This window comes from Bufo bufo, chromosome 1 (assembly GCF_905171765.1).
Source record: "Bufo bufo chromosome 1, aBufBuf1.1, whole genome shotgun sequence".
NCBI classification, from domain to species: domain Eukaryota; kingdom Metazoa; phylum Chordata; class Amphibia; order Anura; family Bufonidae; genus Bufo; species Bufo bufo.
In genome coordinates, this window is record NC_053389.1 from 806,535,959 (window position 1) to 806,560,377 (window position 24,419).

The 24,419-nt window shown below is 47.1% G+C and overlaps 2 protein-coding genes across 3 annotated transcripts in view; one reads left to right on the plus strand and one right to left on the minus strand.

Moving 5' to 3' along the window:
• The window catches only part of STAG3 (stromal antigen 3), a 263,346-nt gene extending 256,326 nt beyond the window's left edge, over nucleotides 1–7,020 (plus strand). The window contains exons 31-33 of the mRNA XM_040415168.1: nucleotides 3,057–3,134; nucleotides 3,493–3,574; nucleotides 6,368–7,020. Coding sequence (XP_040271102.1) covers nucleotides 3,057–3,134; nucleotides 3,493–3,574; nucleotides 6,368–6,412 — 205 coding nt within the window. The 3' untranslated portion in view covers nucleotides 6,413–7,020. The remainder of the gene's footprint in view (nucleotides 1–3,056; nucleotides 3,135–3,492; nucleotides 3,575–6,367) is intronic.
• Nucleotides 7,021–7,872: 852 nt separating this feature from the next.
• The window catches only part of AP4M1 (adaptor related protein complex 4 subunit mu 1), a 32,106-nt gene continuing 15,559 nt past the window's right edge, over nucleotides 7,873–24,419 (minus strand). For both annotated transcript variants that reach the window (XM_040415171.1, XM_040415170.1), the window contains exons 5-16: nucleotides 23,140–23,236; nucleotides 22,949–23,059; nucleotides 22,784–22,864; nucleotides 22,649–22,711; nucleotides 22,067–22,133; nucleotides 21,908–21,961; nucleotides 20,258–20,364; nucleotides 20,080–20,171; nucleotides 18,743–18,790; nucleotides 8,669–8,719; nucleotides 8,476–8,593; nucleotides 7,873–8,274 (exon numbers count right to left, since the gene is read on the minus strand). In XM_040415171.1, coding sequence (XP_040271105.1) covers nucleotides 8,077–8,274; nucleotides 8,476–8,593; nucleotides 8,669–8,719; nucleotides 18,743–18,790; nucleotides 20,080–20,171; nucleotides 20,258–20,364; nucleotides 21,908–21,961; nucleotides 22,067–22,133; nucleotides 22,649–22,711; nucleotides 22,784–22,864; nucleotides 22,949–23,059; nucleotides 23,140–23,236 — 1,087 coding nt within the window. In that variant the 3' untranslated portion in view covers nucleotides 7,873–8,076. The remainder of the gene's footprint in view (nucleotides 8,275–8,475; nucleotides 8,594–8,668; nucleotides 8,720–18,742; nucleotides 18,791–20,079; nucleotides 20,172–20,257; nucleotides 20,365–21,907; nucleotides 21,962–22,066; nucleotides 22,134–22,648; nucleotides 22,712–22,783; nucleotides 22,865–22,948; nucleotides 23,060–23,139; nucleotides 23,237–24,419) is intronic.

The following is a 24,419-nucleotide window of genomic DNA, read 5'->3' on the forward strand; positions in this document are numbered from 1 at the left end:
AGCTTGTCCTTACCTCTGGGCAGCCTGGCACACATGAGCGACTACATGCTGCAGTGCCTGCGCAACAACTGCAGAGTTGCCCACATTTTAACGTGTGCTGACTACTGGGTGGCCACCCTGCTGGATCCCCGTTACAAAGACAATGTGCCGTCCTTAATTCACTCACTGGAGCGTGATCAGATAAACCTTTGTCACCTCGCCGCAACAACCGGCCCCAACTGCTGATATGGAGCGTGTTAGCAGGAGGCAGCATCTGAACAACATGGTGGAACAGTACCTGTGCACACGACTACACGTACTGACTGATGGTTCTGCCCCATTCAACTTCTGGGTCTCCAAATTGTCCACATGGACAGAGCTTGCCCTGTATGCCTACGAGGTGCTGGCCTGTCCTCCAGCCAGTGTACTCTCTGAACGTGTATTTAGCACGGCAGGACATGTAATTACAGACAGACGCAGCCGCCTGTCCACAGCCAACGTGGACAAGCTCACGTTCATTAAAATGATCCAGGCTTGGATCTTACAAGACTTGTCTGTACCTTTGTGCAGAATAGACATTTATACCACCATCAAACATACATTCTTGTACTCAATTCAAGTGCAATGATTCTTTGTTTTCTTTTTTTTTTTTATTTGTCCCAATATTTTGGGGGCTACCTACCGCAATAAAAATAAAAAAAAACATTGTTGCTGCCTCCACCTACAACACCACATTCACCGCCTCCTCAACCTCCAACTCCATATCCACCTCCTTCTCTGAGTTGCAGGTTAATAATTTGTAATTTTTAGTTATTTTATTTCATTTTAAGTTATTTCCCTATCCACATTTGTTTGCAGAGCAGTTGCCATGCTCTTAAGCACATTTTACTGCCTTTTACATCCCTCTAGCCTTTTCAAGGACTATTATAGAGCCATTTTAATGCAAAAAAGTGCCAATTTTAGTGCCCTAAATTGAAAAAATTCTTATTTTCAATTGTCGGGTGACATTTTACCATTTTTGGCATATGCAAACCCCTGCTGTGCCTGTGTGACAGGGGCCTAAATCTCTCAAAATCCTCTGTTCTATTGCTGGGTGACATGAACCCCCTTTGCCGTGAATGAACCCCTGCTGTGCCTGGGTGACAGGGGCCTAAATTTCTCAAAATCCTCTGTTCTATTGCTGGGTGACATGAACCCCCTTTTGCCGTGAATGAACCCCTGCTGTGCCTGGGTGACAGGGGCCTAAATCTCTCAAAATCCTCTGTTCTATTGCTGGGTGACATGAACCCCCTTTTACCGTGAATGAACCCCTGCTGTGCCTGGGTGACAGGGGCCTAAATTTCTCAAAATCCTCTGTTCTATTGCTGTGTGACATGAACCCCCTTTTGCCGTGAATGAACCCCCTGCTCTGCATTGCTGACAGGGAACTAAATTTAGTGAAAACATCTGTTACTGATCGGAAGATGCGCGACTACAAGCGCACGCTGCTGATGGCATTCCCACCTGACAGCGGAGGCACAGTGGAAGCACAAGGCGAAGACAGAGGAGGAGGAAGAGGTCGCCAACGCAGCTGTGGCACCACCAGCACCTGAGTAGGCAGGGTTAGCATGGCCCAAATGTGGAAAAGCTTTGTCAGCCTTTTAGGTGCTGACCTGCCCTGCAGCCAGTGTATAGTGTGAACGTGTGTTTAGCACGGCAGAGAGCATTATCACAGCATTATCTTTGTTTTATTTTGTTATGTCCCAATATTTTGGGGGATACCCCAATTTAAAAATAAAAACACAAATCAGTGTTGGCTACTTATTCCTCCTTCACTGCCGCTTCCACCTACACCGCCACGTCAACCTACACCGCCACATCCACCCATCCACCGCCGCCTCAACCTCCTACATCCAGATTATTTTAATTTTTTCTGTATTTTGTTATTTTAAGTCATTTCCCTATCCACATTTGTTTGCAGAACAGTTGCCATGCTCTTAAGCACATTTTGATGTCTTTTACAGCCCTCTAGCCCTTTCCAGGACTATTTTAGAGCCATTTTAGTGCCCAAAAGTTCGGGTCCCTATTGACTTCAATGGGGTTCAGGTCCCGAACCCGAACATCCAGGTGTCTGCTCAACTCTACTGATAACACACCGGATCTCCCACACCCCACCTGTTCTTGTGCAATGCTCTGAAGACACTTCCTCACAGCCAGCAGAACAGTACGGAGGAGAGAACTCCTCTGATCAGCTCTGTGTTTGCAGGGTGAGGAGGGAGGGAAGATTCTGTGCACAGCATTTGTCTCTTCACTGCCTGGAGAAGAGGTAACCCTGCAGCTGCTCAGTACCTAAAGCACAGCTTCCAGCCCTGAATCTGTGCTGCTGATGGTAGAAGGGGTTAAACTGTGCTGAAGAATCCAGTGGGAGGAGACACAGGGCAGGCAGTTCAGCCAGCAGATCGGACAGTGCAGGGGGCGTGGCCAGCAGATCAGACAGCGCAGGGGGCGTGGCCAGCAGATCAGACAGTGGGCTTCACTGTATATAGAATCCTACAGACCTATGGATCTTGTTACAGACTGAGGAGAAGGAGGAGGTGGATCCTTTTAAACGATCTTGGAAGTTGCTGTCTGGATGGTGGATGTCCTCTCACATGCGATGTCATGGCCTCTTAGAAAACAGGTTACCAGTAAGAGTAATCTAAGTATTTCACCTTTTGCCTGCACCTTGCTCCCAGGCTCCATATAGCATGCTGTATAAGTGCAGGATGTGGCTGGGCTTGGAGCACTGCACATGCTTAGGAAAGGCCCACTCCTGCAAACCCTGGCCAGTGCAAAGGAGAGAATCAAGAACCATCTGTGAAAGCTTGGCCACCAATGGTGGACTTCATTGGTGGCTGGAACCATAGACAGCCCTGAATATATAAAGAGAGGGACCTGGCCTACATCTGGCGCCGGTCACCAAAATAGTACACAAAAAGGTCAATTACAAATATTAATAACATGAGGGGCTATTTTGAAGTATCCCTTTAACATGTAGATTGTGTGTAAGCGGTCTGCCGTGTCATATAGAGCCCTGTAATACATCTTCTTTGTCACAGCCAGTCCACCAGTTTCCGCCGCCCCGTGAAATCCGCTGAGAAGACGCGAGGAGAGACCTTGCGCAGCAGTCTGCATAGGTGAGATCATTGTTCTCTTGGTTACCTATTAGCTGGGCTGTGTAGTACTACTGGTTGTGAGGGATTGTCCGAGCATTTATAGGTCCATTACACACCAGTCCAAATAAAGGATGATGTATGCAGGTGTGATGCTGCAGCTTCTCCCCCTCAGCCTGTGGTGGAATTGTAGCAGATTTTTAGTATGAACTCCATCCAGAAAAGTACATAACAATTAACATTATAAAACTCCATGTAGTTGAGGAAATCAGGGAATGCTGTGGACGTGCAGCAGTTTTGACACTTTTTAAAGCATAGGGTAAAATGTGCATGCAGAGTGAAGCTTGAAGGATTATCATCAGACTGGATTGTCATTTGACAGGTTGAGATTAATGGAGGAGAATGAAGAGGAAGAACTGGTGATAGATGACAAGGAAAGCAGCACGACTTCAGGAGAGGAGGAGGTAAGGTGTAACGTAAATGTCCAGCACTAAGGGGAGCTCACTGTATATGGGTTCACTATGGGGCATAGTGTGATTTGTATAAACATGTATGCAGTGAGCACCCCTTAGAGGCAGATGAAGGTGGCCAGTCTATACAGTTAGATGCCCTTCGGGCCGATTCACACAACTGTGTGACGCCCGTGTCCCTTTTTGTGGGCCGCCAACCATAGAACACAGCACCAGCCGTGTGCACCCGCATCACAGTGCAGAAGGGCTTCCATGTCCGTGCGACCACAACGCAAAAGATAGAACATGTTGGATGCGATGATACTTTAGAGCAAGTCTAGCCACAGTGAAGGAAGGTGCCAGCCATCACTGGAAATCAGAAACATAGGTCAGGTGTGGAAGCTCCTATTTATTTATGCTTAGCAGGGGTGTAATATAACCTATTAAGGAAAGTCACAAGCACTCGCCACCGACCCGTAATAAGATGGCTCCACTTCCTTGCATACAACTGTGACGTATTGGTTTTTAAGCATCACCTGGATTAACAAAGTGCGAATATGTAGATAGCCCGTTTGGACACCAATTCAGATTAAATTCAAGAAAACCACTAAAACCGCATATTCCTTATTTGCAGTATTAAATCAGGCTTGACAAAGGGGATGTACCCCTGAAATGTAGCGACTTGCTTTCTGGGCGCCATTTCTGCTGAATCCTGACTACAACCCATTATGCACACCGGATTTTACGTTAAGATACGTCAGGTATATCTATGACCCAAAAATCACTGCCTGTATAGATACTAAAAATAAAAACCCTTTATTCTTAATTATTTGATTCAAATCTTTTGATGGGCAGCTGCCCTTGTATCACAGGCTCTACCCTCCCCCTATGAAGTCCCTTTATGTTCATAAAAGGGGCTATAAATTGATGCAACAAACCATTTTTGTAAATGTAGGGGTATAGATAAGGAAATAACCGGGGCTGATTGTGTATTCTGATGTTATAAACAGTACATTCACCAGAATGCATGGGATAATAAATTCCTATAAATAATTAAAAATCATGCCCCCGGAATCCATATAATTAGGCACCACATATAGATATGTTCTATGTATGTGATGACTGCCTGAGAGAACCCAGGCTACCTTGATGTGTTTGGCGACAGGGGTGTCGTCGTTGTTTCTAACATCCCCAAGATGTTCACCAATGCGCCTTCTGAATTTGAATTTCTATGCATTAAGATTCCCTATATGTCTACTTTATGTTGGCATCATTTAAAAAAATACATTTTATCTTCTTAGGACGTTAGAAGGCTTAGAAATTGAGGAGCAATTTTTCAAATTTTCTATAAAATTTTCAAAACCGACCAGTTCAGTTCTGAAGTCACTTTGAGGTCCTTAAATAATAGAAACCACCCATAAATGACCTCATTTTAGAAAGTACACCCCTCAAATTGCTCAAAACTGGTTTTACAAACTATGTTAACTCTTTAGGTGTTCCACAAGAATTAAAGGAAAATGGAGGTGAAACTTACAATTTTCAGTTTTTGAGCAGATTTTTAATTTTAAATCCAATTATTTTTTATAACATAGCAAGGGTTAGCAGCAAAACGAACCTCAATATTAATTACCCTGATTCTGCAGTTTACAGAAACACCCCACATGTGGTCGTAACCTGCTGTACGGGAACAAGGCAGGGCTCAGAAGGAAAGGAGCAACATATGGTTTTTGGAGAGCAGATTTTGCTGTAATGGCTTTTGGGTGTCGTGTCATATTTGAAGGCACCCCTACAGAAGAAACCCCCCCAAAAGTGACTCCATTTTGGAAACTACTGACCACTTTTACCTCAGAGGCGTTTCATAATATTTAGAAACACTAGGCTGTGAAAATGAAAAATTTTTTTTTTTACAAGAAAAAGTCACTTAAGCCCAAATTTTTCACTTTAGCAAGGGATAGCATTAGAAAATGCATCCCATAATTTGTTACCCATTTTCTCCTGAATACGGCAACACCCCACATGTGGTCGTGAACTGCTGTATCAGCAGACGGCAGAATTAAAAAGTTTTATTTTTTATGGGGTTCTCCATGTAGTATATTTGATATGATAATTATAGTACTATCAGGTTTCCTTATGGCAACACTGGACGCATTTGCAAAGCGTACGGTTGCCATGGCAACCATCGGCCCGCTGCCATCACAGCGCGGCAGCCCGATGGGTGAGAGAGGGAGCCCCCTCCCTCTATTAACCGCATGGATGCCGCGGCGACTAAGTGGTTACCTCAGTGTCAGCATACAGCTGACACTCGCTGCTGATGGCGGCGGCTCAGGAACTGAGCCGCCGCCATCAAATTCAAGAGGACCACAATAGGGGGCAGGGACCAGACGTGCACAGTGGAACCACGAGCCGGCACGTGCAGAGCACGGCCGGCAATCTTGAAGCCACTGAGCACAGACGGGGGAGTCAGGATCTATTTGGGGGCAGATTGGGGCAGGGGGCACAGATTAGCTAATGCAGATCAGAGCCTCAAACCGGCACTTTTACACTGCTGCAATCCAATTGGTTAGACTAACCAATTGGAGCGATCGCCGACAAGGGACCACTCTAATTGGTCCTTTGTCGGCATTACTGAACTGTATGCTGTGCCTGACAGCGGCAGTGCAGGGGCAGAAGGTTTAATCCAAGCGCTTTATTTAAAGAGTTGCCATAATGTTTATACATGTGCTATCTGCACGGGGTATGTGCAGATAGCACGTATATAGCTGTATGGCAGTCGTGAAGGGGTTAATGTCTATTTCTCTCTCCCTGCAGGAGCCGGACTTCCTGGATTCTGCTATCCTGGACAGTGATGAATGAGACCTTGCACTGGATGGAGCCCCTTCACTCTCGCGCTGATGCACAGGGCCTGCGGGTTACACAGTTCTATTATATGACATGTTTTGTTTTCCTGTATGAAGGTTTGTAGTTTAGCATATGTCTGCAGCATATTGCGACTCTGCAGAACATTGCACATGAGTTCTGTTGCACTGTTTATTATGTTTATGGCACTTCCTTCAAATTACACGTGGACAGAAATCGTCAGTGTCCTGTCCCATTACTTGGAGAGGGGGATGTGCTGCAGGAAAGCGGCAAATAAGTGCTTGTTATTAGGTAAATCTAGGATCCTCTCACAAGGTAAGATAGGTGCCAGCGGGCTATTAACCCCTTAGGGCCCAGCCCATTCTCGTTTGGTTACTCCCTGCCTTCTCAAAACCTTTTTATTTTTCCATTCTTTTGCGGTACAAGGTGCACTTTCAGATGGCATCACTTTACATTGCATACAACGTAGTGGGAAGCAGGTAAAAACATTCCTTATGGGGTGGAATTGGGGGAAAAAATGCTACTGCGCCATAGGTTTATGATTTTTATGGCATTCTCTATGCTGTAAAACCGACCTGTTACCTTCATTCTCTGGGTCAGTACAATTACAGCAGTACCACATTTTTTGAGTTTTTCTTGTGTTTTAATATTTTAAAAAAATACTTATAATAATTTTTTTCTTTTCATCGCCATATTCTGTCCCCCATTTCTTTTTATATTTACGTCTGTGGAGCTGTGTGGGGGGTTAATTTTTTACAAGGCGATCTGTAGTTTTTATTGATACCATTGATGCATTCACCATACAGGATACTTACTATTATATTTTATATAATAATTTTTGGACGTGGCGATGCCTATGATCATTATATATTTATTTTTAATATGGTGAAAGGAGGGTAATTTAAATTTTTAGATAGTTTTTTTTTTAAGTGTTTCACATTTTTCACACTTATTTTTAGTCCTGCTCAGGACTAAAGCATTCAGTTGTCTGATTGCTTCCCTCATATACTGCTATGAGTTACCATTGCATTCTATGAAGGAATCACAAGTCATTAAGGGGTTAAATGCAGGTATACCTATGATGCATTGTATGGACCAGTATTCCTTTGGGCTACATAACCAAGTTCTTGAGTAGATCATTACAAAGTGATAGGTCTCCCTGCTACTGGGTTCTGAAGGAACCCTGATGAGTTGGATGGGGAAGAGCTCCAATACTCCACCAGCAGGATAACGAGTGCAGCTCTGGAGTATAATACATGATATAACTCCGGATCAGTACAGGATAAGTAACGTATGTACACAGTGACTCCACCAGCAGAATAGTGAGTGCAGCTCTGGAGTATAATACAGGATGTAACTCAGGATCAGTACAGGATAAGTAATGTATGTACACAGTGACCCCACCAGCAGAATAGTGAGTGCAGCTCTGGAGTATAATACAGGATGTAACTCAGGATCAGTATGTTTGGCTCTCTTCTGATTTTTTATTTTTTTTAAACAAAAACAAAAAACTACCATGTTTCCAGTGCAAATGAAAGCAGTGATGTAATCAGTCACTAGGAGCATCTGCTCCTGTTTTGTCTTCACCAGTTTTTATTCTTAGTCTACATTGTCTTCTCTCCCAGCAGCTCCTGAATATCACAGTCTCTATATCACTATAACTAGCCAAGCCGGACACTGTACGAGTCACTCTGGGTGAGATATCTGACCCATGTGTGGATTGGTGCCGGGCGTTCACTGCGTAGCCTGAGAAATCTAATCTGAAGCCCGGAGCAGGTGAGGGATGGTATCTGGAAGGAGAGGTTCAGGGGAGGTAGATCCAGAACAGAGGGAAGGGAGAGGCATCCCGACACATCCACCTGTGCAAGGATGAAAATATTAGCGCCCAGATCTTGTAAGGTATTAAACTAGTTATACATTGATGCCATACTGCTTGGATTTGTGATTAGCGGGGTTTGATGACCGGCCATGGTGGACATATTGTCACCCCGCTTTCTCAGGAATAGATTGCTCAAGCACTTGAGTCCAGTGATGTCATCTGGCTCGTGGTGGCACATTACCTTGAACAGTGCAGATAGCTGGCTCCCTCCACGGATCCTTGGGATATTCCAGGATATAGACTGCGTGTTCAGTGTCAGTTCTGCACTCTGATCAGGACTGCTCAAATCCTGAGAAACACTGGCAAAAGAAGAGTTTGGGGGATTATTTGGCGGTTACGACTACCTAACATTTTTATCCATGTAAAAAACCAACCTGGTGGCTCCCTTTGGCACAGGTATCTGGACACGAACATTAATGGCCTGGCTGTATGGAGGACAGATGTACAGGAAGATGATTAGTTCACCTCGAAATGGCATTTCCCATAGCAAATAGCTGTGTGACAAATATGGCTACATTACAGCTCCCTCAAGGGCTGAACCTGGATATAAGCTCCCCTTCACTCCTTTACCATGTACCAGTGGAGCATTTATTTGCTCTGCTGCTCCTCTTGCCTTGCGCTGCATCACAAGGTCTGTTTGTTGTGAGCCGGTGATGTATCGGGCTTCACATGAGTATGCTAGGTGGAGACTTCTGCCTAGCAGGGAGCCCGGTGATGTCACCGGAACAAATAGGCTGTTTTAGAGGTGGGTACTAGTGATACACCGCCCATTTGTGCAGGTGATCGAGCTCCCTGCTAGACAGAAGTCTCCGCCTAGCATACTCATGTGAAGCCCAATACATCACCGGCTCACAACAAGGCAAGGAAATTCTCCACTCATACATGGTAATGGAGGGAAGGGGAACTTTTATCAGCCCTGAATCCAGACAACCCCTTTAAGCAGTGATACATTTCTTGTGGTTATATAGCTTCATCACTAGCAAAACTACCATTCAGGATATGTGGGACAGTAGGGTAAAAATTCCTGGTGGAGCTTCCTATTGTCACCTGCTTCTCCAGACTCCTCAGTGACATGTTTTCAGTGGTGTACCAAGAATAGAGGCAGGCAGCGCAACTGTTAGGCCAAACAACCACCAGCAAGTGCAATGAGAGGCACTCGCAGCGTGTCAGTGAGACCTCTACTCCTTTGACAGGATCGCACAGCATTAGGCCTCATTCACACGACCGTATGTATTTTGCGGTCTACAGCACACATATCCACAAAAAATACGAATGACGTCCGTGTGCATACAGTATTTCTCACTTATATCATTGGGGGACACAGGACCGTGGGTATAGCTTGCTGCTGCCACTAGGAGGCGACACTAGGCTGAAAACTGTTAGCTCCTCCCCTGCAGGCTATACCCCCTCCAGCCTGGAGAGAGCATTTCAGTTTTTAGCTTAGTGTCGTAGGAGGCAGACCTCCCTGCTTAGCAGGGTGGCTCTTTTGGAAATTTTATTTTTATTTTTTTATATTTATTTTTTATTTTATTAGGTTCATGGGGCACAGATTCTCATGGCGTCTCTGTCTCCCTGGGAGGCTAGCCGGTGTCGGTTGCCCCCCCCAAGAAGACAAGGTGACCAGGGCAGCCTCGCTCCCCTGCTTCCTACCAGCAATAGGGCCACCTACTCACCAGCCCTATACTGCCCGGACCCCTGATGCCTTCTACCAGCGGTCGTTGGGTGGCCCTGCTGGGGCGACATCTAAGGGCGAAGTCCACAGAAGACAGGTGAGTATTACTCCCCCTCTCTCCCTCCCTTAGCTCCTCACCCCTGTCTGCTGGGTAGCGATCTCCCTCCTGTGTCCTCAGCGGCGGTACGGCACTGCGGGGGTTAATGTCGGCAGCATCGCGGCTGCAGCAGCTCTGCTACTACAAGGAGAGCGGTCGATCTCTCCCTCGTCAGCGCTCTTCCTCCCCACTTTAAGTCTCCAGGCATCTCCTGAGGCAACATGTTTGGCGCTGTATTAACCCTTTCCCGTCTCATGGCGGCTCCTAGCATGGGGGGGGGGCTTCTTCCCGACCATTTCCTCACACGACCCGCGTGGGGGCGGAGCCTATTTTTCCACCACGGCACTCCGGAAGACCTCTCCAGCGCTCCCTTGCCACAAGGACACAGGACCTGGGACTTCTAATGGTAGGAGATCGCTACCCCCTCCAGCATAGAGAAGCCACACAATGTCAGACCCAGCCAAGACACCTCCCAGCGGGACCACTTATTATGCCTGCACTTAATATTCTGTTAAATTCCCTCGTGGCCAGTCGCTCTCTCTATGCTCTGCATGTCAGGCAGCCCCACAGAGCCATCCATCCATATTGTCACAACCCACAGGAGTTCAAGACCCCTCTGGCTGTGGAGAACCTGACTGGGCAAGGTCCCTGTCCCGGGCAGTAGAAGACCTCTCCAAAGTCTCCCATTCCACCCTTTCATTACTGGGTCGTTTGGTAGAGAGATCACCTACAGTGCAGCCCTCAACTTCGCAAGGCGCACAAACTAGGAGCAGGCTTACTAGCAAGCGTCCCAGATCAGGTCGTCATTCCTCTTTTGACGCCTCTGCATCCCCTCCCGTTTCCCGATCTCAGACGTCCTCCATTTTAGGTGACGCACTATCAGATGGTGAGATTGCGGATTCAGATACGGAGATAGACCTGGAGCAGTCTTCCCAGATTGCGTCTATGGTAGATAGTCTGATTTCAGCTATCCGGGACACTTTCCAAGTTCAGGAGGAACTCCTCGCCACCAGGGAGTGTCGTTTTTGCGTACAAAGCAGACCCCTGAGTCCTTTCCTGTACACAACGACTTTTCCGTTGTTGTCGCAAAGGCTTGGGACCAGCCAGGTTTGCGCTTCATTGTCCCAAAGCGGTTAGACTTGCTCTACCCTTTTCTAACTGATTGTGTGGAAAAATTGGCCTCACCTCCGAAGGTAGACCCACCGGTCGCTCGCCTCGCAAAGAACACGACTATTCCGGTGGCGGATGGCTCCTCTCTTCAGGACACAGTAGATCGGCGCATTGACTCGCTATCGAAGTCGGTCTTTGCAGCCAGTGGTTCAGCCTTACGCCCGATCTTCGCATCGGCATGGGTAGCCAAGGTGGTTTCGGAGTGGGCCCTCCATTTGAACCAAGACCTTGCGACCAATCTTCCTCCGGCGGAACTCGAGTCCTTGGCGGTACAAATTTCGCAGGCAGGAAAGTACCTCTGCGAAGCGGCTCTGGACGCGGGGACGATGGTCGCCCGTTCCTCGGCTCTCACAGTATCTATCCGCCGAGAACTGTGGCTTAAAGTCTGGTCGGCAGATTCATCCTCCAAACGTTCTCTTTCAAGACTTCCCTTTTCCGGGTCTCTACTCTTTGGTACCTGGCTAGATTTTATTATTTCGGAAGCAACAGGGGGGAAAAGCACCCATTTACCGCAACCTAAGGCAAAACGTTCCTTTCGTCCTAGGGTCACATCTTCCCGTTATCAGTCCTTTCGTAGGTTTTGCGGGCACTCGTCCGGCAGCCTCACCTGCATCTAGGCCACCTAATCAGGACCAGCGAAAAGGCCCATCCTTCAAACCCCAGCCAGCATGGCGTCCGCGAGCGCAACAGCCTCGTTCCGCTCCCGGCAGACAGCCCTCAGCATGAAGGTGTGGCCCCACCCTTACAGGTGGGGGGTCGTCTCCTTTTTCAGGAAATGTGGTGAACTCCTATATCGGACGCTTGGGCACGAGAGGTAGTGACATCAGGATACAAGATAGAATTCAAATCTATCCCACCCAACCGTTTTTTCCTCTCCCAGCCGCCCAAGGATCCAGGTCGGGCGGCTGCTTTCTTCCAAGCAGTCCAGTCCCTTCTCATACAGGGCGTGATAATTCCCCTTACACAAAAGGTTTACGGGTTTCTATTCAAACCTTTTCGTAGTACCCAAAAAGGAAGGCGATGTTCGCCCAGTGCTGGAACTCAAGATAGTGAATCGCTTCCTCCGCATTCAACGGTTCAAGATGGAGTCACTCCGCTCCGTGATTGCCTCTTTGCTACAGGGAGAACTCAAGGCATCGATAGACATCCAAGACGCTTACTTACACGTTCCCATCGCACCCGCTCATCAACGTTTTCTTTGTTTTGACATTCATTCATGTCACTACCAGTTCGTTGCCCTGCCATTTTGCCTAGCGACATCTCTGAGACTGTTCACAAAAGGTGCTTGCCCCCCTCTTGGGTCTTCTGCGCTCCAGGGGCATCACTCTCCTCCCGTATCTAGACGATATCTTGATCAAAGCATCTACAGTCTCCCAATGCGAGGAGAGTCTTCAGATCACTTTGAGCACCCTGTCCCGCTTCGGGTGGATAGTCAATCGGCGGAAATCCTGCTTATCTCCCACCACACAAATCAGGTCTCTGGGCATGATACTAGACTCAGATGCAGCCGTAGTACGCTTGCCATTGGACAAGAGCGTGGACATTCAGAGATCTATACGCATATTACTCCAACGCCGCAATACGTCTATCCGCAATTTCATGCGGGTGCTGGGCATGATGGTGGCCATTCCCTTCGCTCAATTCTTGGGACCTGAACCTGGTTCTCGGTGCACTCCAGACAGCGCCGTTCGAACCTCTGAGTGAAGTATCCGTCCGTCTACTTTCCTGGAAAGTGGTCTTTTTAGTGGCCATTACCTCTATTCTAAGGGTTTCGGAACTGGCAGCTCTCTCCTACAAGGAACCCTTTTTGGTGTTTCACCAAGATAAGGTGGTTCTTCGTCCAGTGCCATCTTTTTTACCAAAGGTTGTTTCTGCCTTTCACGTGAATGAGGACATTGTTTTGCCCTCATTTTGCCCTCAGCCTTCTCATCCGCGGGAGGTCTCCCTCCATCGTCTGGATGTAGTACGGGCCTTGAAGATCTATCTGTCGGTGGTGGCCCCCTTTAGACGCACTGACGCTCTGTTCATTATCTCGGAAGGCCCTCGTAAAGGTTTGGCGGCTTCAAAGGTGACTATTGGTCGGTGGATTCGCTCGGCCATTGCCGAGGCCTATCGTTCCAGGGACAAGGTTCCTCCACCCGGGATCACGGCTCACTCTACCAGAGCGGTCGGGGCTTCTTGGGCACACCTCCACCACGCTTCTGCGTCTCAGTTGTGTAAAGCAGCGACTTGGTCCTCTCTACACACCTTTACTAAATTTTACCGGGTGCATTCATTGGCCTTAGCGGATGCTTCTCTCGGCCGCAGGGTTCTGCAGGCCGCAGTTCAGTGACTTCCATAGAGAGTTGGTTTGGGAGAATTTTGTTTCCCTCCCCGGGGACTGCTTTAGGACGTCCCACGGTCCTGTGTCCCCCAATGATATGAGCGAGAAAATTAGATTTTTGTGAACTCACCTGTAAAATCTCTTTCTCGCTTGATTCATTGGGGGACACAGCACCCACCCACATATTGTTGTGAGGCAAGTGGGGTTCCTGTTTTGTCTGTTGGGACCTTGTGTTTGGTTCTGTCTCATGACAGTGTACAGTTTTCTGTTGATTTTTACTTTAAATTTGGTCTCTCCTACTGCTGGAGCACAAACTGAAATGCTCTCTACAGGCTGGAGGGGGTATAGCCTGCAGGGGAGGAGCTAACAGTTTTCAGCCTAGTGTCGCCTCCTAGTGGCAGCAGCAAGCTATACCCACGGTCCTGTGTCCCCCAATGAATCAAGTGAGAAAGAGATTTTACAGGTGAGTTCACAAAAATCTCATTTTTGCAGAACGGAACAGCCGGCCCCTAACAGAACAGTCCTATCCTTGGCCGTGCGGACAATAATAGGACTGTCACGCTGGACAGGATACAAGATACAACAGAAATCCACAAATAAGTGTCTAGGCCAGAAGCTGGGGATAAAGGTCACCTCCTTACAAATCCCTACCAGCTTTCCCTAGACTTCTGTGCCCACGTTCAGACCCTAGAGGTGGGAATAAACGTGCCCCCGTGCCTAAGGCTGAAGATTCCCTAAGATGGTGACAGCGAAAAAGACAGCTTGCTTCCTCAGACCTGGAGGAGGCAGGCGTCTCTCTAACAGCCTAGACAGAACACACGTAAGAAAACAAAACCAACTTATCTTATCACAGAGCAGATACAGCAAATCCTTCCTTCTTTCTTTCCTTCCTTCCTCTGAGCAAGATAGAAGCTATAACCCGCACAGGACACTGGGAAGGGGCGTAATTTAAACTCGTACAAACGACCCCATCCAGTGCACCTGAAGGGAGGCGGATACAGCTCAACTCCAAAACAAAAAACTACACACGTGCTGCTAACCTGGCAGACCTCCGCACATAACCTGAGCAGGGCATGACAGTACCCCCCCCCCCTTTCTACGGGTGACCTCCGGACACCCCGGCCCAACTTTATCCGGGTGGGATCTGTGAAAAGCCCTCACCAGTCGGCTGGCACTAACATCCACAGCCGGAACCCACATCCTCTCCTCAGGGCTGTATCCCCTCCAGTGTACCAGGTACTGAAGGTAACCCCAAAGAACCCGTGAGTCGAGAACCCTAGAGATCTCGAACTCTAAATTTCTATCAACCAGAACAGAGGGAGGAGGCAATGGCGATGGTTCCACCGGTTTCACAGATCAAAGAACCTCCGGGAAATCAGATCAAAGGTGGACTTGCCACCAGGATGTGCGCAAGGACAGTATCGTGATGTTCCTTGAATACCTTGTATCGCAATCCAGCAGGAACAAACAACCTACCTGGGGGACAAGAATCCGGAGCCTCCTCCTGGGCTCCCAATACCTCTATCCCCAACTCGGGGTACAGCGCGGAAATAACCACCCCATCAGAAAACTACGAAACAATGCATCCGCCTTGACGTTTTTAACCCCCGGGCGAAAAGTAACCACAAAGTTGAACCTAGTAAAGAACAGTGACCATCTAGCCTGTCTAGGATTCAGACGCTTGGCAGTTTGGAGGTAAGCCAAGTTCTTATGATCAGTATATACCGTAACGGGATGAGACGCCCCCTCCAACCAGTGACGCCATTCCTCAAAGGCCAATTTGATGGCCAGCAATTCCCTATCTCCTACATCATAATTCCTCTTGGCGACCGAGAGCTTCTTGGGAAAAAAAAGCACACGGACGCCACTTGCCAGGAGATGAACCTTGCGACAACACTGCTCCAACCCCCACCTCTGATGCATCCACCTCCACCATGAATGGCTGAGACACATCAGGCTGCATCAGAATGGGAGCAGACGCAAAACATTCCTTAATAGCCAAAAAGGCCTGCAATGCCTCATCCGACCAGACAGAGAAGTCGACACCTTTCTTAGTCATATCGGTCAGGGGTCTTACAATGGTAGAGTAGTTCAAGATAAATTTTCTATAATAATTGGTAAACCCCAAAAACCGCATCAAAGCTTTCTGATTCTCCGGTCGGTCCCAGTCCAGAACCGCCCGGACCTTTTCGGGGTCCATACGAAAACCAGAGTCAGAAAGCAGGTAACCCAGAAACGGAAGCTCCTGAACAGTAAACACACATTTCTCCAATTTAGCATACAATTTATTCTCCCGAAGGATCAACAAAACCTGTCTCACGTGATCCTGATGAGTCTTCAGATCAGGAGAGTAAATTAGAATGTCATCCAAGTAAATAACCACGAACCTGCCCACAAAATGATGGAAAATGTCATTGACATATCACTGAAACACTGCTGGAGCGTTAGCTATCCCAAAAGGCATAACCAGATTCTCGAAATGACCCTCGTGTGTGTTGAAGACAGTCTTCCACTCATCCCCCTCTTTGATTCTGATCAGATTGTAGGCCCCTCTTAAATCTAACTTGGAGAACACCTGGGCTCCAACAATTTGATCAAAAAGGTCAGAGATCAAGGGAAGGGGATACGGATCACGGACCGGGATGCGGTTCAATTCCCGGAAATCCAAACAGGGTCTAAGCGATCCATCCTTTTTCTTAACAAAGAATAACCCAACTGCGACCGGAGATTTAGATGGCCTTATATGACCCTTTGCCAAACTCTCGGCAATATACTTCCGCATGACCTCTCTTTCAGGTTGAGAAAGATTGTATAGCCGAGACTTTGGCAACTTAGCCCCTGGGATGAGATTAACCGGGCAATCATATTCACGATAAGGAGGCAATTCCTAAGCCCCACCTTCCGAAAATACATCCGCAAAATCTGAGAGATACTGGGGTAAAACCGTAGTAGACACCCCAGAGATAGAGGCACTAAGACAATTGTCCGAACAAAATTCACTCCAACCAATGATCTGCCTTGCCTGCCAATCTATAGTAGGATTATGTTTTATCAACCACGGTAACCCTAAGACCATAGGAGCAGGCAAGTCCTTCATGACAAAACAAGAGATGATCTCAACATGTGAATCACCCACCCTTAACTGAATACCATGAGCAATATGAGTGAGACTCCTTTGAGAAAGAGGGGAAGAATCGATTGCGAACACCGGAATCTCTCTTTCTAAGGTGCAAGTACTTAGGCCCAGATTTTGAAGAAAAAGATAATCAATAATGTTTACCCCAGCACCACAATCAAGGAATACTTCAAAATTAAATTTTCTTGAGTCTAGCGCCACCATAGCTGGAAAGAGAAAACGAGTATTGCAGGGAGATTGCATACTTGCTTGCTCCGGCAGCCCATTCACACTACCAGGAGTCAAGGATGTTTTTTTTTTCTCTTTATGTAAACCTCTTTGTGGTTCTTTATCATCAATACGCGATTTAACAAAAGGACAAGCATAAACAAAATAACCACTTTCTCCACAGTAATAACATAGCTTATGCAACCTCCTAAAGTTCCTATTACCAGATGTGTGACCCAGCTGCATGGGTTCCTCCCCTATCCCAGAATTACATGTCATAATACTCTGGGGAACTGGTGGGACGAAACCACTCACAGAAGGGATCCCTCGCGTGGAGGGGACCTTACACCTCTCTCTAATGCGTCTATCTAACCGTACTGCCAAAGACATAGCATTCTCCAATGTATCCGGATACTCATGAAAAGCGAGGGCATCTTTTAATCTCTCAGACAACCCCTGACAAAACTGACTACGACGCGTGGGGTCATTCCACCCAGACTCCGTAGCCCATCTCCTAAACTCAACACAATACACCTCTGCAGAATGTTCAAGTATGCAACTTAGATTCTGCCATCGAGACCCGATCTGGATCATCATAAATTAATCCCAAGGCTTTAAAAAATTCATCCACCGACCGGAGGGCCAGAGAACCGGTCGGCAGAGAAAAGGCCCAGGACTGCGCGTCCCCTTGAAGCAAGGAAATGATTATCCCTACTCTCTGACTCTCATCACCAGATGAAGACGGCCGCAGCTGAAAATACAACTTGCATAACTCTCTAAAGCGGATAAAATCATCCACACCCCTAGAAAACCGATCAGGGAGAGCAACCTTAGGTTCAAGGCTGGACTGACTCCCACCAGCGGAGCCATGAAGCAGAAAATTCAATTGACTCCATCTCAAAGCTGCTGAGAAATGGCAGTCTAGGTTTTGGCGGGTTATAATGTCACGCTGGACAGAATACAAGATACAACAGAAATCCACAAACAAATGTCTAGGCCAGAAGCTGGGGATAAAGGTCACCTCCTTACAAATCCCTACCAGCTTTCCCTAGACTTCTGTGCCCACGTTCAGACCCTAGAGGTGGGAATAAACGTGCCCCCGTGCCTAAGGCTGAAGATTCCCTAAAATCCCTAAGATGGTGACAGGGGGAAAGAGACAGCTTGCTTCCTCAGACCTGGAGGAGGCAAGCGTCTCTCTAACAGCCTAGACAGAACACACACAAGAAAAAAACAAAAAAACTTATCTTGTCACAGAGCAGATACAGCAATTCCTTCTTTTTTCCTTCCCATCTTCCTTCCCTTCTTCCTTCCCAGGACACTGGGAAGGGGCATAATTTAAACTCATACAAACGACCCCACCCAGTGCACCTGGAGGGAGGCGGATACAGCTCAACTCCAAAACAAAAAACTACACACGTGCTGCTAACCTGGCAGACCTCCGCACATAACCTGAGAACGGACATACAGATATACGGAAACGGAATGCACGCGGAGTAACTTCCATATTTTTTTTTTTTTTTTTTTTTTTTTTGCAGACCCATAGAAAGTAATGGTTTTGCATACAGTCCACAAAAAAAAAACACGGAAAGGACACTGAAAGAAAGTTTGTTCGTGTGCATGAGTCCTTTTCTATTGTATTACATTGAAAAATGTGTCCTGACCGAGCATCATGTTTTATACCTCAGATTTCAAAAAGGGCAGACGTTCTACGTTGTATGATCCCTTTAATGATGATGCTTAACTAGGCAGCCATATTGATTGTCACACAGCTTTCCCAGAAGCTAATATAATTATTGAGAAGGTTAGTTAAATGGTCCAAATGATGATTTCATCTGCTCCTCACCTCTTTGGGCTTAAGTCGCAACGCAGTTTCAAGTAAATCCGGAGGCGACTGCAAGAGAAGGTGACAGTCACGGCACAGTCAGGATCCAGTGCAGTATGTTATCTCAGCATTAGTACATTGCAGAGCACCCACTTGTCTCCCTGTCTGGGTAACCACCATTCAAGTACACATAGCTATATGCCCTAAAGTGCTCACAGGACGCTCTGTAAATTATTTAACCTGTAACAATACACCGATTCACAGCAGCCTAGTCCATTTGTTGCATAGACATCCTGTGCAGGCTGGATCCTGGCAATTTAAAGGGAACCTGTCACCTGGATTTTGTGTACTGTATAGAGCTGAGGACATGGGCTGCTAGACGGCCGCTAGCACATCCGCAATATCCAGTCCCCATAGCTCTCTGTGCTTTTATTGTGTCAAAAAAACGATTTTATAGATATGTAAATAAGGCAAGTAAGAAGCCCAAGCAGTTTTTTCTTCTTGTTCACCTGCATCTTTAGAAATAAAAAATTTTAAAAGTTGTATGTATCTAAAAATGGCATCAATGTAAACTACAACACAAAAACAAGCCGCCATCCAGTGCTGTCGACAGATTGTATTGCACAGAAGCTGTAGAACTTAAATTATAAATTTGTAATCGTACCGACTCACAGAATAAGGCTACTTTCACACTCGCGTCTGGTGCGGATCCGTCATGGATCTGCACACATGGATCCGTTCAGATAATACAACCGTCTGCATCCGTTCAGAACAGATCCTTTTGTATTATCTGTAACATAGCCATGACAGATCCGTCATGAACACCATTGAAAGTCAATGAAGGACAGATCAGTTTTGTATTGTGCCATATTGTGTCAGTGAAAACGGATCGGTCCCCATTGACTTACATTGTGTGCCAGGACGGATCTGTTTGGGTCAGTTTCGTCAGATGGACACCAAAACGCTGAAAGCAGTGGTTTGGTGTCCATCTCCAAAGCGGAATGGAGACGGAACTGAGGCATTCTGAGCGGATCCTTATCTATTCAGAATGCATTAGAGCAAAACTGATCCGTTTTGGACCGCTTGTGAGAGCCCTGAATGGATCTCGCAAACGGAAACCAAAACGCCAGTGTGATCATGTCATATAAGCACGGTGAATGCCATTAAGAAAATACCCCCAAAATGCTATTTTTTGTTCAGCAAAAAAAAAAAAAGTAGCCCAAATGGTGCCAATGCAAACTACAACTTGTCATGCAACAAAACAAGCCCCCACACAGCTCTGTGGATGAAAATAATAGGGCCTCTACCAGGCCGGTCAGTAAGGGGTAATGGCAGAGTTTCCCTTTAACAGTTATTACCTGCTGCCGGGGTCTCTCTCCAGGCTGGGGAACAGATGGAAGGGCAGGCTGGTGGAGAGACTATCGGAGATCTGGTACTGCATCACTGTGAGCTGTCGAGAGGTACAATACTTTACATCAGCCGCCATTACTGAGCAGACACTGATCAGAAGGGGTGATAGCACTCTGTAATTCTCACCTCACCCTGTGGAGGGAGCACTTTCAGGATGCGGCAGATTTCAAAATCATCCAGTTTTACCGACTCATGGAACTGACAGCTGTCCACCCGCACAGCGGAGCCATAACCTGTAGGGGGCAGCGAATATCAATATAAGATAGTCAGTTTATAGCTGCGCTACAAAACCTCTCAGATTGCATACATTTAACCCCTCAGATGCCGTGGTAAGTTGTGATCACGGCATCTGAGGTGCCATTCACTGGCAGCAATGTGCTCCTAGGGCCCTAATGGTTCCCCATGTGCAGATCAGGAAGCCATTAGTTCTGTCTAATAACATGGATGTCTGAAGAATCCCAGGCTTTTACAGCTACGGTTTGCAGGACTCCATAAGAAAATAGCTAATCTGCCATACACTGCAATGCTAGTTCTGAAGATCACATGTTCAAGAGCCCTAGAGGAGCAAAAAAATATATAAATATTCAAATCGCCCCCTGTTCCCATAATTAAAAAAAAAAAGGACCAACATAACCAAACTGTTAAAATATAAACATATTTATGCCGTAGGATGAACACCATAATGGGGGAAAAAATCAAAATGGTCTATTTGCAGTTCTTATTGCCTCGCCTCCCCCCAAAAAATTTTATAAAAAGTGATCAAAAAGTCATGTACCCTTCAAAATGCTATCAATACTACAGATTACCCTGCAGAAAATGAGCCCTCACACAGCTCCGTAGATGGAAATATAAAAAATATGGGGTCAAAATATGGCAATGCAAAGAAAAAAATATTTTTCAAGTTTTCATTTTTTTTTCAATATTAAAACACAAGAAAAACTATATAAATGTGGTATCGCTGTAACCGTACTGACCCGGAGAATGAAGGTAACAGGTCAGTTTTACCGCATAGGGAAAGTTGTAAAAATGAGTCCTATAAAACTATGGCACAATTGTTTTTTGTTTTGTTTTTTTCTGTTCCACCTCATTAGGAATTTTTTCCAGCTTCTCTCTCTACATCAAATGCAATATTAAATGGTGACATTAAAAAGTGCAACTTAACTGGCAAAAAAAACAAGCCCTCCTACGGCTATATGAATGGAAAAATAAAAAAGTTATGGCTCTGGATGTAGGGAATAAAAAAACGGTCCTCAAAAGGTTAAAAAACTATGGAGCTACTCTACAAAAGTGCCATGTTACAGGCCCTGTGGTATTCAACAGTGGAGCTTCAGGGTAAGGACAGTCTAGGCGCAGTGTGGCCAACCATACCCAATGGCCTATGAAAGAAATGGTGTGTGTGGCCTGCCCTGTGCAGCCAGCTGGACCCCACCCAGAACATGTGTCATTCACACATCCATATGTGTTTTGAGGATCCGGACACCGGCAATGGGCTTTCCGCATTTTGCGGACTGCACATCGCCGGCACTATAATAGAAAATGCCTAATCTTGTCCGCAATTGCGGACAAAAATAGGACATGTTCTATTTTTTTCGGGAACGGAAGTGCGGGTCCTGCATTTCCGAATCCGGACAGCACATTGTGCGGCCCCATAGAAATGAATGGGTCCGCAATTCCGTTCCGCAAAATGCGGAACAGAATTGCGAACGTGTGAATGGAGCCTTAATAGTGTCCATGAGGGATTGAGGTAGGTGTTTTAGAAGTGTTGCCGGCACTTACCTCTCAGCTCTGAGCTCCCGACACAGAACTCTTCACTCAGTCCAATTCTTAGCTCTGAAAAGAAAAGACGTAAATGACTCAACACCAACTTCCCAGGTAAAGTCCATCCATCTCAAGCTTCTGCCCCAGAAATGTAGACACCGAATTCCCATTACTGACCTGGACAGTTTTGGTAGAAGCTTTTAAGTCGTAATTCCCCCTGGACGTCCGTTTTTAACAGTGACCCCTGCAAAGTAAAGGAAAAAGATGTTACCAAGAGGAAGGCGGCGTACATGCTGTGAATAGGCCCATACACAGCCTTCAACTGGGCCACAGTTACCATTGGGGAATTACAGGGGGCAGTACTGGGCCCTCCTTATATTATGCTTAGTCCTAGTAAAGTGCTTATAGAGTATGATTTCAGTATAGGCAGATGACGCTAAAGTCTGTAAGGTAGTCAACACAGAGGATACATTTTATCGACCAGTGCCAGGCAGCTGCTGTAAAGGCAAATAAAATAATGTGATGCATCAAGAGGGGCATACATGCTCATGACAAGAACATAGTTTTGCCTCTATACAACTCACTGGTCATACCAAACATGGATACTGCGTATAATTTTGGGCTCCTGTATAGGGACAGAGCTGATCTACAGTGGGTTCAGAGGAGGCGACCAAGTAAGGGAACGAGTGGATTGCAGAAGACAAGTTTCATGTTTAGTCTGGAGAAGGACGATTTAGGAGAGAGCTGATTATCACTCACATTAGCTCCGATAGCCACAGTCATGCGTTCTATGACATCCAGGAAGATCTCGTTTTGATCGCCCTAGTAAAGGGAAGCATTATAATAAGTATGTGCCCCCTCTCTTCACACACAAACCACATTTAGAACACTCACTTGTGGATGACGCGAGGACAGCACCGGCCGACTGGCAGCAGAACTTGGTGCGACCTTACTCTGCTGGGTCTCTGCTCCGAACTGGAGACCATCAAGTAGAAGACGACATGTTAGTATGCACACCCAGGAGGAGGGAGACATATATAGTGTGTACGTGGCTCTTACCAGCCCTACACTGCTCAGGTCCAGGAGACTAAATGGTTTGGTGATGACTGGATCTGATTGGATGAAGTTCTTCAGCACGTCTGTGGAGGTGGTTTGGATGAATCCATCGTCCTGTTGAGGAGGGGGCAGTACATATATAGCATATACCACTCCGGCAGGCAGTCATAATGAAAGACTCTGCCACCACATACCAGAACTTCGTCCAGCAGCTCGTAGATCAAAGCAAAGTTGAGTCGTATGACGTCCTCGCTGAGGTCACCACAGTAGTCACGGATCAGGGCAGCCAGTCTAGGATAAGAGAGGAGCAGTGTCCGGTTATGTGTACCGGTCCCATAGTCGGTGGAGGAAAAATGGCCTTTAGGCCTCCTGCACACGACCGTTGTGTGCACCCGTGGCCGTTGTGCCGTTTTCCGTTTTTTTTCGCGAACCCATTGACTTTCAATGGGTCCGTGGAAAAATCGGAAAATGCACCGTTTTGCAGCCGCATCCGTGATCCGTGTTTCCTGGCCGTGAAAAAAATATGACCTGTCCTATTTTTTTCACGGCCAACGGTTCACGGACCCATTCAAGTCAATGGGTCCATGAAAGAACACGGATGCACACAAGATTGGCATCCGTGTCCGTGGCCGTAGGTTAGTTTTTATACAGACGGATCCGAAGATCCGTCTGCATAAAAGCTTTTTCATAGCTGAGTTTTCACTCAGAACCGACAGTATATTCTAACACAGAGGCGTTCCCATGGTGATGGGGACGCTTCAGGTTAGAATATACTAAAAGAACTGTGTACATGACTGCCCCCTGCTGCCTGCCCCCCCCCCCCCCCTGTAGTTAACACATTGGTGGCCAGTGGGCCCCCCTCCCTCCCTGTAGTTAACTCATTGGTGGCCAGTGCGGCCGGCCCCCCTCCCTCCCCTGTAGTTAACTTGTTGGTGGCCAGTGGGCCCCCCCTCCCTCCCCTGTAGTTAACTCGTTGGTGGCCAGTGCGGCCGGCCCCCCTCCCTCCCCTGTAGTTAACTCGTTGGTGGCCAGTGGGCCTTCTCCCCTCCCTCCCCCTCCTAATTAAAATCCCCCTATCATTGGTGGCAGCGGAGAGTACCGATCGGAGTCCCAGTTTTATCGCTGGGGCTCCGATCGGTAACCATGGCAACCAGGACGCTACTGCAGTCCCGGTTGCCATGGTTACTTAGCAATTTGTAGAACCATTATACTTACCTGTGAGCTGCGATGTCTGCGTCCGGCGGGAGCTCCTCCTACTGGTAAGTAGGGGGGAGATTTTAATTAGGAGGGGGAGGGAGGGGAGAAGGCCCACTGGCCACCAACCAGTTAACTACAGGGGAGGGAGGAGGGGCCCACTGGCCACCAACGAGTTAACTACAGGGGAGGGAGGGGGGCCGGCCGCACTGGCCACCAATAAGTTAACTACAGGGGAGGGAGGGGGGCCCACTGGCCACCAATGAGTTAACTACGAGGG